At 38.5% G+C, this 13,357-nt stretch overlaps 1 protein-coding gene across 1 annotated transcript in view; it reads right to left on the reverse strand.

Moving 5' to 3' along the window:
* Positions 1–349: 349 nt before the first annotated feature.
* The window catches only part of AVL9 (AVL9 cell migration associated), a 51,554-nt gene continuing 38,546 nt past the window's right edge, over positions 350–13,357 (reverse strand). Inside the window, exons 12-16 of the mRNA XM_057732095.1 lie at positions 12,493–12,708; positions 10,169–10,286; positions 7,356–7,409; positions 6,766–6,854; positions 350–4,902 (exon numbers count right to left, since the gene is read on the reverse strand). Of these exons, the coding sequence (XP_057588078.1) occupies positions 4,787–4,902; positions 6,766–6,854; positions 7,356–7,409; positions 10,169–10,286; positions 12,493–12,708 (593 nt within the window). The 3' untranslated portion in view covers positions 350–4,786. The remainder of the gene's footprint in view (positions 4,903–6,765; positions 6,855–7,355; positions 7,410–10,168; positions 10,287–12,492; positions 12,709–13,357) is intronic.

The following is a 13,357-nucleotide window of genomic DNA, read 5'->3' on the forward strand; positions in this document are numbered from 1 at the left end:
TCCAGATGGAAAAATGGGTTGCTTGGGACAGTCTTAGTCCTTTGGAGATTTCTGTCAGTGAGCAAGTGACAAAATGTTATTGCATGACCAAACTCTGGTTGTACTCTGTGCAGCCCCAGACACTAAACATTCTTGCTGCAAGGGTCACCACCTCACAAACTGAAGCACCACCATAAGTAATTTCAAAATGAGAGAGAGAAAAAAAAAGGGCAATGAGCCCTTCAGTTCCACTGGTTTCCTAATAAACGAAGCTGGCCCTTCTGTCCAACTGTGAAGCAGGCCAGAAACCACACTGACAACATGAAGGGTACTTCTAGAAAGACAGGCCAAGTAACACACTGTATGCAGGACAAACAGGGTAATTTTATTATCATTTTTCCTTAAAATAAAGATACAGTAGAAGTTTTACAATTCAGTATGATTAGATGTGATTTATAATTTTAACATTTTTTTAAACAAATGACAACAGAAACAAAAAACTAGTACAAATTATAAAATTACTAGAGCAAAGAGAAACTACCTTTCCGATCAAAACATGTACCACGGCTCTAAACTTCCTTAGAAAACTTTCTAAGACTTCTAAGCTAAACTTTCTTAGAAAGGGGTTTGTGGAAAGCCTTTAATCTCAAGTATTTAAACTATTCCTGTACCCACTAAACGCTTTCACCAACTCGTTAATCAAATAATTCCTAAATTTAGGAACCAGTGATCAAGTGGCCTGAAACAAGTCTTGATCCTATTTTTCCAGCTATAAATTATTAATATTTCCAGAAAAAATATTTTCTAAGCATATAAGTTTTCTAAAAACTTCAATTACTTTTTCTGGCTCAGTACCTGACTGAAATGTTCAAATGTTCATATTGCACACAAAAAAATTTGAGCAGCATACTATATGAGTGTGAGAAGCTGATGAAAAATAAGATTGAGGAAAACCCCTAAGTTGTGCCCCATTTAACGTGATTTAAATATATAGCTTCTATGTCTTTAATTAATACAGGTAAAAAGGTAATCTTTAGAACAGCACAGAAATACAAGTGCATTAGAGTTTTACAAAATATATTCAACTCCTTATACGTGCAACAATCTTTTAGTTTCGGAGCTGCCATACAAGAGAGCTAGTTTCTCCTCCTTCATATGAAAGCAGGAAGTCATGTGTACAAAGTTATTTATATGAGAAGAATAAAGATCCACATTCCTTTTCTTTGTCCTTGACAAATATTTATGGAATGTTGGAAATGATGCAAAAACAATTCCAATGTTATGAAGTCCAAAGACTTGGAATGAAAATACTCCTAGTGGCACATCGCGCTACATGGAATGACAATCACCTGGAGACGAGGGCTGCATTCTCTACCACATCTAGCGGCTACCACGGAACTGGGTGGGAAGGCCATGAATGCCACGCCACCTCTGGCCAAACAAGCAGAGCGTGCAAATGTCAATGCCATCTCAAGAGTCCCAACCAGCTCCCCAATAAAATAACAGGCAACATGTATCGGCTATCATCCTAACAGGCGACTTTCCCAAACCGCTGAAGCAGATAAAAGTTCCCGGGAGTTCAGGATCAGTCCACTGGCCCCTCACAGGGCTGGGCACTCCTAAACGCAACACCAGGCCTCAGGGAAAAGGACCACTGGCTCTAATGTCCACAGAACAAAATAAAAACAAAACCTGCCTGCCAGGGAGACAAAGTTAAAGCTTCATTTTAAAACCTGTAACTAGCAAATGAAAAAATTTAACTTCTTCCTAAAAGAATTCTTATAACCTTTAGCATATTAAATACTGCTCTCAAAATACTTTCATTCAGATTTTAAGGACCTTGTCTCTCGGCTTTGCAACAACTTCTTACCTCTCCCTTCCTCATCTCTTCTCTCCTTGCCTAAGTGAATTATTCTTTAAAAAATTCAGTGCTTAATATAGGACCTGGAAAGCAAGATAAGGCTGAGGAAACCATGTCATACGTTCTGGTTTCCTGCCCAAGGATATTGCTGCTGTGTTTCTTAAAGCAAAAAGTTGACCAGAATTGTTTTAGGGCCTGGGGGCTGGTATAGCACAAACAGATTTGGGGATAGACTGGTTATGAGAGCCAAATGCAGATGCCAAGTAACCTTAAGCCATACTCCAACAGGCAACTCTTCCTACTCACTTAGCCCAGGACACGGGCCAGCTCTAACCCTCTTTCCCTTACCTATGTCATTGTCACTGCAGAGCCTCGTAATAATTAAAGCACGCCAGGGACTTTTTCCAAACACTATTTTTAAGTCACCTGGACAGCAGCGAGGTCTCCACCAAGCTATGGATAGCCTGGATACAGAGTGTGCCTGGCACACTCTGAAAAAGCCTGGCTGACCCTAGCTCCCTTGGACCTATTTATACACACTCAGTTCTCAGGCAAAAGCACCGGAGCCAGTGTGACCAACCAAAGCACACGCCTTTACCAGTGATCTGTCCCAAGACGGCCACATCAGCGCTGGCTCCTATGGCTCACAGAGCCAGTGGCTGGAGGAGGCTATTGCTTCCCGGCTGGAGCCTGGAACCCAAATCTAAAGCACGTGGGCTCCCAGGACCAGGGACCAGGCTTCCTGCCTCCAACTGTGCTGGCTGCCCCAGGGCCCCTGCCAATAACGCAATAGCCTGCACTCCCTGAAGACGCCCATACCTTCCAGAACCTGAAGGAAATAGAGTTACGGTCTTTTGACCGTTTCTATGACAAAAGTTCTGTCTTCTGAGATACTTATGTTGAAAGCCAGTTAAATGACCACCGTAAGAGTTGAACTCTTAACTAGAAACATGAATAGAAAGTTCCATTAAGGTATATATTAAAACAGGGAGTAAGTGAAACTAAAGCAAAGTTAAATGTTATGGATTCCAAAGTGGATTGGACTACTGTGAACAGTGAGAGGTGAGAATTCACCCCAATCATACAAACCATGCAAACTAAAGGACGAACCAGCAGCGTGCTGGAAGACCCCTCACAGTGCTCTCAGCACCTGAACGCCTGGCAGTTCAACTGCACACCGATACACTACCACACTCTACACACTCTACCCAACGATGCGGCCTCAAGAAATGACGAGATGTTAGTCTCAGTGCAATTTTAAAGTACCTTTCAAAAATTTTGTTTGGTACTACTTTCTTCACTTCACATAGTATTTCCTGAGAAAGCTAACTTTCCTAGCAGAAGTGGAATTGATGCAGTTCTCACAACAAGCCCTTTATCATCAATGAATTCTTGAGTTATTACACTCAAAGGGAAGTATGCCTTTAGGTGTGCAGGACTTCTGTTAAAACACAAATTGGAAAAGTTAGGGGTATTTAGATTATGTCCCTATGTTTCATTTCACATGCCTTAGTAGTGCTTCTTACACAAAATCTTAAAGGATAAATCAAATATAATCAAGCACCCTCCTTAATTAGGCCCCTGATTTTCTCAATACTCTTTATATCAAATGTAGATTATACTCACGACGTATTTTCCCAAGTATCCTTTGTTACTGAAAAAGCAGTCTGTCACCTGTAAGTACTCCCTGAGAATACCCATCCAAAGTCCCCTTGAAAAGCAAATGAAAGCTGAGCCTGGCAGCTGCATGAGGTCTAGTTGTGTAAAAAATCTTCAGTAGTGAGTACACCTGTGTCTAAAATGAACCCAGGTGTCCTTCACAAAACATGACTGATGTCATGGCTGTGGTTTTCTTCTCTTGCTTTTCTAAATGTGAGCTGAGATGAGATTTCTATTTAATATTTACAGATCATCTTGTCTTTCTTTTATAACTATTGGAAGGGGGTAGAGATTGATCACATGAGGATTTTCTATCAGGGAAGTAGGAAGGCCAAGTGCCTTGAAAAGCTTTATGAAGAGTAAGACAAAGAAAAAACCCTGTAAGTCTGTAAACACCCAATGGAAAACTGTTCAAAAGAAGAAACAGAAGGCACAAACTTTGGGTTAAAAAATGCATGTAAAGACTGCAACGTTACTACAGTCAAACAGAACACCTAAGTCTTTAAAAGTCTTGCCCTCAATACACACCCAGTTAAACTGCTCGAAAACCACTATCACCATCACCATGCTATTTCTCTGCACATCTACTTGAACAATTAGGAAAAGGAAGAAAGCACAGTGACATTCCCTGACACCTCAAAGCAAGTGCTTAGGATTGGGAAAACACAAAACAAAATACTTCATCCTCAGAACTACCACCTCTGACGTTCACGGTTTCTAGGAGGAAGTGAATTGATAAATGTGTTTTGTGGGTAGAAAACCAACAAACAAAATCCTCATCTAAATCAGCAAAATAATAACGAAGGGCTGGGTTACAGGGCCTCTCCATGTTAAATACAAGCACATTTTAGAGGCCCCTTTAAAGAAATTAAAATAGTAATGTAACCTAATCTTAGCACATATAAACATCCATCTGGATACGCAAACAGCAACAACAGAACAAAATTTACATAGAGTAAAAACTTTCCTAAAGTAAACAAATGTATAATATCAGGACTCAAAATTCATTAGAAGGTTCACTGCATTTTAATCAGGCTCAGACTGAAATAAGTAGAAAATTTAAACCCCAACCTGGGAAGCCATCCCTGCTACAGTTGTGGTTTCATCTTTTCAGCATCCCATGACATTCATTTAGACAGAGGGCAACCGTTCGTGTAAACAGTTCGACCTATCGGTCCCCTGCTGTGGACCTGTAGCCGACGAAGAGGAACAGTCTGGGAGCAGCAGACAGACAGGGGACGCTTAAACCTAAGACAGCGACATCAGCTTCTGGGTAGTTTGCTTGGCTCAGGGCTTCCCGTCAGGCAGTTCAGTGAGACTCTGCGGAGTGGGGCTGGTGAAAGTAGAAAGCCATGAAGACATAGCTGTCTTTGCACTGGAAAAAGCTCCTCCAACCGACTGGCCTGAATGGAAAGGATGGGAAAAACAAAAGGAAAAATGTCTTCACTTTCATTAAGAGACACTGAAAACCCAATTTTAATTAATAAATATTAACTACAACATATCAATATGTTAACAATTACTAAAATACCATTTACACTTCTAGTTTCAAAATAATCCCTTACTATGGGAATGTCCAAATAAATAAATTACCCACCAAATAAAGAATACATAAATTTAAAAAAAGAATTCAAAATAAGTCAAATGTATAATATTGTATGGAAATAAAAGCTTATATATCAAATTCCATTCCCTTATAATAAAATGAACCTAGTGATAGGACTGTGTGCCCTGTGTTTCTCTTCTAAGACGAGTCTGTAGAGTAGTTCTCTTCCTCTGTCTACCTCTGGGTATACAAGATGTTAGAGCTATGAGGTCCCCTGCACAGAGATCACTTAGCTCTGGGGTTTTTGAGTTGTGTTCAGTAAGGGTTAGCCAAGCTCTTCAGGAGCTAAGGAAGGAGATGGGTCATATTTTTAACACTGATATAACAAAGCAAATGTAGCCAAGTGTAAATAATCGGTGAATCTGATATAACTGGGAGTTTCTTGTACACTGTTGCACAGTTTCTTTAAGTTTGAAATAATATAAAAAGTCAAAAATATAGAAAAGGAACAAGAAATTTCTTTAGAAAGTATATGGAATAATCTTCAAAATATTTTAAGCGAAAAAGATAGGTACAGAAGGGTGTATACAACAGCATCCTACCACTTGTCTGGCTTTGGTATCACGGTTAATAATGGGCTCAGTAAATTGCCATATATACATTAATCTGTATAAAATAGATGACTAGTAAGAAAATCAAATTGTATACTTTAAACATATACAGTTCATTGTATGTCAATTATATTTCAAGAAAACTCTTTTTAAAAGAAAAAACTATAGAAAAGGATCAAGAAATTTCTTTAGAAAGGATATGGAATAATCTTCAAAATATTTTAAGTGAAAAAAATAGATACAGAAGGGTGTATACAACAGCATGGTACCATCTGTCTGGCTTTGGTATCAGGGTTAATACTGGGCTCAGTAAATGAGTCGGGGAGTATTACCTCAACCATTACTCTCTGAAAGAGTTTGTATAACATTAGTATTATTCCTTAAATGTTTGATAAAATTCTTAAGTGAAGCCATCTGGGCTTAGATTAAATTTAAAACCTTGTAGCAAGCTTTTAAATTTTAATTCAACTTATTTAATAGATATAGGGCTATTCAGTTTTTCTATTTCTTTACTGCATTGGTTTTTGCAATTTGAGTCTTTCAAGGAATTTGTAGTTGTTGAAAAATTGGCATAAAATTATTCCTAATATTCTCTTATTATCCTTTTAATTTCTGTAAGATCTATAGTGGTGTCCCCTCTTTCATGACCAGTACTGGTAATTTGTATCTTCTTTTTCTCTTTATTAGTTTATAAAGCTTTCATTAATGTCATTGGTCTTTTCATAAAAACTTAGTTTCACTGATCTTTATTGTGATACTGCCTTAAAAGACAGCAGTTTCTAATGCCTACTTTATTATTTTGGCTCTCTACTATTTATAAAGAACTGTGGACAGCTCAGGGAATGGAAGGAAAACTCCAGAGAAGCTTGAATCCTGGTAACAGAACAGATATGACAAAATTTCCTAAACTTGGTTTGACATTATCTAGTGCCACAAGAATTGTTTTAATGAATAAGACCTAAATTAAAAACAAAAACCTCTGTATTTGACCATCTTGCATTATTATGTGACACAGATCTCTACAACTTTATGTTTTTATCAATGACATATTGAGGATAGAGAGGAGATGTGCTATGATTCCAATCTGTTCCTGCCTAAGACATCCTTACCAACAGCTTTTCCTGTTTGCACAACATTCCGACTCGTTGTGACCATGACGTTTCCAAGTTTTTTGCCACGTTCACTGTTTTGAACAGAACTGAGTAAAGGAGAGAACTATTAAGTACAATTTAAAAAAATCTCCCACAAATACATTAACCACTCTATAACCATCCCCCAAATCAGAATTATTGAGAAAAGAAGCTAAATAATTCATTATTTGCTATGCATCAGTTAATTTACTAACATTTTAAGCATGTGAATTTTGAGAAAATACTAAAAGAATCTGCAGATGAGCCAAAAAGTGGTAAGGACATAAGGATGTATAGTTAATTCTCCCCATGGTCATAATATGCTAAAGTTACTTCACCAGAATAAAAATGGCAAATCCTGCTATTAGTTCACACCATTCTCCAGGAAACAGCAGTGTTTTCACTTTGAAGCATACACACTGCTGAGCTAGAGAATGTTGTGCACATATTTGGTTACTATTTGAAGCACAAGTCTATGAAGTGGAGAAAAACAATTCCCAATTAGCAATGAAACACATGGCATAAATTCATACGTAAGAATGTTCCTAGTATTTTCCCTAAATACTCACTGTGAGAATCTTAACTTCATGTCTGACACTGAGTACTGGCCTTGGAAAGGATGGCTGTAAAACAGAGTTTGAGTTTAGACTATAAGTATTTCATCAATAAAGCTGCAACACATAGTTATCACAAGGAAGTATCAGGAAACCTCGAGGGAGTGACTCAGCTGGGTGGCAGGGCTCCAAACGCGATACAGGAAAACGGGGCTTTGATCACAGCTCTCCACTTAGTTATGGGAGTCTCTCTGAGCTTATGTCCTTGCTTGTAAAATACGTGCACTTTTTTCCCTTGGGTGAGGTTAGTTTGTGCTAGTGCTGCCCTAATGTTCTGATTTATTTGGCCTGGGGTGGGGCCCAAGCACCAACATTTTAAAAAAAGCGCCTGGGACAGTCAGGGTTAGGGTCACTGACCTGGGCCATGACTGTGCACTGTACCTTGATTCTGGCCATCTTATAAATGGGTGCTATTGGTCATAGGAAGATTTAATCTATCAGAAAAGCAACTAAAAACGCACGTCTTAAAAATATAGAACAGGGCTTCCTAGGTGGCGCAGTGGTTGAGAATCCGCCTGCCAATGCAGGGGACACGGGTTTGAGCCCTGCTCCGGGAAGATCCCACGTGCCGCGGAGCAGCTAAGCCCGTGCACCACAACCACTGAGCCTGTGCTCTAGAGCCCATGAGCCACAGCTACTGAAGCCCACGTGCCTAGAGCACGTACTCCGCAACAAGAGAAGCTACCGCAATGAGAAGCCCAAGCACCACAACGAAGAGTAGCTCCCGTTTACCCCAACTGGAGAAAGCCCGTGCACAGTAACAGAAGACTCAATGCATCCAAAAATAAGTACATAAATAAATAGTAAAATAAAATAAATCTTTAAAAAAAGGTATTAAAATAAATAAATAAATAAATAAATAAATAAATATTCACATTCTTTTCTCATATGCAGGGTCTCTCTGTCATGTCCAACAAAGAAAGTGACCCTAGTGAAATTTGTAGCCACTTGTTAAAATATCAAAATGCTATTTTCGGCTTTTCAAAAAACAACAAATTGATTTATCGGCCTTATTAAGCATATGTAACAACTCTTTTTTCTGGATTTCTGAATCATCCGTTGGAAAGAATTAAGAGATTAGTTAATCATTCTCTATTTCTGCAAGGGCTGTGTTTAGAGGATGAAACAGGCCTGTTGCTTATAAGGGAAGTCAGAGGACTGCCTTTTCTGATCTTTAGGAGTTGAAGAAAGGGTTTCATGATCTCAAACCTTACATTTAATTTTGAATATTTCTAAATTATACCCCCTGATGACAGTTGAAGACTATCATTTCTTGTTTTTAACTTGGTGAAAATATTGAAAATCTGCTGACTAATTATATCTGCATAATTTCCCTACCTATTTTTTCTGGTCCTTCACTTCAGCATTCTCGTCAATCTAAGCTCAATGTATTTACATATTTTTAAAAGTACTGTTTTTACAATCCTTTAAAACATGTTCCAGCTAATCCTCTTATGGACCTGCATTAAAATCTGTAGAGCTGCTTCAAGTTAAAGACACTACAGCAGACGCAGAGGCTGAGTAAAGGTCTGACCGGGCTAACGGTCAGAGCACCGGGGGAGGAGACCGAACTGCGGACGGTCAGTCCCCCAGCAGCACCATCACAACGAGTGCCACCAGGCAAACAAACTCACCTCTGTTTCCCTTCATTACTCTTTAGAGCACAGGCCTCGTGGTTAGTGAGGGAGAAAACTTTGAACTCTTAGTCCTTTCATTTAATACCATTAAAATGTTCTTGCCTTTTAATTTTCTATGTTTTTACCGCATCCAAATGGCAATATAGGTTTCTGCTACAGCTCAGTATGAGGATTAAATAAATCGGTCCCGAACCTAGTCATTGTTTCTTGATAGATACAAAGTTTAGCAGACGTTCTCCCAAACCCTGCTTCCTTACAGATGCTTCCGCAAGTTACTATGACATAAATTCTGGGTTTCTGTGTTTGTAGCACCCCTTAAATCTCATCCCCAGTCGAGCTAAGTTTACCCTAGTTCCCAAATAATAGGGTAATCAGTACTAAGCTGATTTTTGTCAGATTCTCACTGAGAAGTTTAAAGTACAAATGAAAACAAATGTTCAGTGTTTACTTATACCATAAAAAAATTTAAATCTTTTAATTTAGAAAAATAAGTTCCTAAGATATACACATTATATCAGTTAATCTTCTTCGACTCTACTCACATTCACATGGTATTATTTCTTAATGGCCTCCAGCACATTTAAATGCCTTTTACATGGGATAAATAAAGTCTTTGCCCAGTCAGCAGTCGATATTATGACAGGTATTACATTGTGTTGGCCCTTAAAATCTCATGTGGAAACTGCATCAGATCTGAAGTTCAAACATTAACTTTAGTTGTTCACACTTCATTACTCTAAAATCACCTCTCAGTTTCAACCAGTGCTATTTCCCTCAAGGCTTCTGTCTCGCGTGAGCCTTCTGCTGAGGCTGAGGTGCAGATCCAGGGAAAGGGAGGGGAGGATCATGATGTATGTGCATCCCCACAGGCCAGGACCTCTTCTCCGAATCACACTGGAAGCTGGGAAGAATGTTAGTGCTTCCAAAATGGCTTGTGCTTTGTGGGTAAGAAGTGTGACTTAGAGAAGCAGTTTTCAGCTGCTTCTCTGTACTTGGGAGACTTTTTATAAAAATCTACTAAAGGAGATTCTTGAAGATATTCACAATATCATCAGAGTTAGGATATGATTTTCTTTATGTTGGGGCATACTTAGTCAACCACCTCTATCAACCTTCAGAGAATGTGCTTACTTTGGATTTATTTCTGCAAGAGCTGGATGCTTGTTGCTGTTCCAGACCCTGTAGTTGTGAGTGTTCTTCCATGCTGTAACAAAGGTCGTCCCATAGTCCGATAAGATCTTTTCATTATCTGTCAAGCAAATATTTGAAAGTTGAGCTGGACTGTGGCCAGTCAGGGATGTAAAGATTAATAACCAAAAACGGTAAAGAAATGGCTTTAGCCTCCCTGTCCCCCTACTTTCTTGGGGAGACAGCCTACCAGATGTTAGGAAACTTGGGTCTAATTCCAGAAATCCTGCTAAGAAGCTATGTGGCCTTTGGTAAGTCAATCAAAGTTTCATTTTTCTTACTAGAAAATAAGGGGGTTGAGCCAGATATTTTCTAAGGTTCCTTAAAACTCCAAATACATTCTCCTTACCAAGGTAAGGAGGCATAGTATTGTTTATTAAAAACCAAAGGCTGGACGTGTGATAAACATACTGATGTACACATATATTGTGGGCAATTAAGGTATCTTTTACTCTTTTCACAAATGCCATTTTTCTAAGAAAGGCAATTAGAAAGAACATATTAATTGGTTCTTTTAAGCCACTATTTTCTTTTCTTTGTTTCACTGTTTGGTGAAACTCACTCTTGAGTATCCATGCATTTCACGGTCAAAATACTTAAAATAACAAAGGGATTTTCATACATTTAATGCTTAAAACTTTTTGGCTTTGCCACTATCAAGGGGACGCTTCAATGCAGAGCGTTTCTTCTACTTGGAAGAATAGAAAAGGTCTGGAAGACTGATTCAAATGGCTATTGCTTCATATATTAATTGAAAGTTGCTTGCTTTGAAGGTGAAACATGTGACTTGTCGCTGGGAGAGGAAGAGAAGGACATACACAGTTCTGTATGCAGCATAAGGAAGTTCTTTTAAGAACGTGTTCCTCAAACAGCTCATTGGGCTGAATTTCCTTTAAGAGCTTGGGCCTGAGCCAGACCTCCTGGGTTGAAGTCCCAGCTCAGCTTCTTACCAGGTGGAAGAGCAAGCTATTTAACCCCTCTGTGTCTCACTTTCTCTTCTGTAAAATGAGGCTGACATGTTATCTACCTCTAGGATTGTTGGGAGGATGAAATGAGTTAGTAGATGTTAAGTACTCAAAAAAAAAAAAAGTCCCTGCACATGTTAAATGTTCCCACCACAGAAGGCAGCTACTATGTATTATTCAGTGCTTACAACTCCCTGGGCAAGTATTTTTTAGGAGGTAAATTAATTACTCAGGAAGCTACATGACTAGTGGAGACTCGGCTTTTCTTACTAGATAAACTGAATGATTCTGTGTTAGAGGATCTAATTTTGGGGTCTCAGCTGCTACAGCTGATGAACAGGCACACATTAAATAAAAAATCCTGTTTACAAATAAGGAGCTTCATTAGCTTTCTCAATGAATGAAGAACATGCCTGAAGCCTGGGTTTAAAACTCTATATTATACTATGTGAAGAACTAACTTGGGAGGTGGCAGCCGTGGGGCTGATTTAAAAATCTACTGACACAACAATGTGAAGGTATTTAATGCCTCTGTGAAACTATACACTCACAAATGGTCAAGATAACCTAAATTTTAGGTTACGTGGAATTCACCACAATTTTTAAAAAAGCAACCCTCAAATAGTTGGAGAGAGAACTGAAAAGAAGGAAAAACAAAAGCTCTATACTCTTAACACCATTACCACTAGCACCACCACCAAATCTACGGAATATTTGCTAAGTGTCCAGGGTGGCATGTGTCCATTGTGTGAAAGCTCACTGCAGAGCTTCATTTTCTCCTTGTATATATTCTTTTCTATGGGGAATGAGATAATTTAACACAGGAGTGATTCTATGTTTGCCTGTTCCATTTCAACCATTTAATAGAGATAACATTTCTCAGAATGGGGATAAATTCGAAGGCTTAATCAGTCAGAATGTGATTTCCAATGATCTCTATGTTTTATATTTCTCTTTTCACCCCGTATGTATCTTAAACCATGTAAGCAGTGTCTATAAATAGTGCTCAAATACTGATATATCCTTCCACATGGATATATGTGGCCATGTAAAAAGTGATGAAATCTACATTTACTTTCTTGATATATGGTTGTCTCTAGTATAAAGAAAAACTAAGTTATAAAAACATGAAAAATGGAATCCATGTTTGTAAAAGGACTACCACAAATACCACAAAACTAAAATTCAAAACATAGGCATAGAATAAGGTCTAGAAGGAGTGACAGGTAATTTTTCTATAAACCTGTTTCTTATGCAAGTTGTAAGAGTTACAATATGAGGAAGTGGCTGTGAGCTCCTTACCTAGCTGCAGTGTGGCGGCCAGCAGTGCATGGATGTAGACTGCAAACTGGGCTCGGATCCATTCGTCACCTCCCTCCCAGCCTGTGCCATCCAGGAAGACATCATCCCGGTTCTCGGTCACGTGCCTCACTAGGTAATCTGCGAACCTGAGGTCTGCAGTGGTTGGGTTAAGCAGCTTCCTGAGTTCTGGATCATGGATCTGGATCAGAGCTTCTTCTACCTAGAGGGTACCCAGGTACAAGTCAGAGTCTGGGCATTCACGCAGATATCCATGCCACACTTTAAAGAGTAACTACTGGGAAGTTGGAGCTGGAAATAAAAAATACGAATAATAGCATTCTCAAAAGGTGAGCCTAAGAAAGAGACAGGTTTTTTTACACTGAAGTTCTTTTTTCTTTCACTATTTAAAAAATGCTCATTTTCTGTTCTTAGAAAAATATATGCATAAATATTTAATTTTGAATTACAAAAGTAATTCGTGTTGATTATATTTTGCAAAATACAGACATGTATAGTAAAAATCACCCTTATCATACAAACAGAAATGAATACAATTAATTAAATACAATTGTACAGATACTTTGGAATATTTTTATTATGTAATACTTGATATACGATGAAACATACGTAACTTACAGGTTAGTTTTAAAGTATAATAATACAACAAATACCCATGAACTTGCCAACCAACTTCAGAACTCAAATGGAACCAATAATGTTGAGAAAACTCTGTGGTCCTCCCACCTATATCCTCCTGCCTTGGAAGGTATATGTACTTTTCTCCCTCAAAATTGGGATACGTATAGTTCTGAATCCCAGATTTTTTCATTTATTGTATTATAAACATTTTCCCAGGAAGCACATT

This window comes from Hippopotamus amphibius, chromosome 4 (genome assembly GCF_030028045.1).
Source record: "Hippopotamus amphibius kiboko isolate mHipAmp2 chromosome 4, mHipAmp2.hap2, whole genome shotgun sequence".
In the NCBI taxonomy this organism is placed as follows: Eukaryota; Metazoa; Chordata; class Mammalia; order Artiodactyla; family Hippopotamidae; genus Hippopotamus; species Hippopotamus amphibius.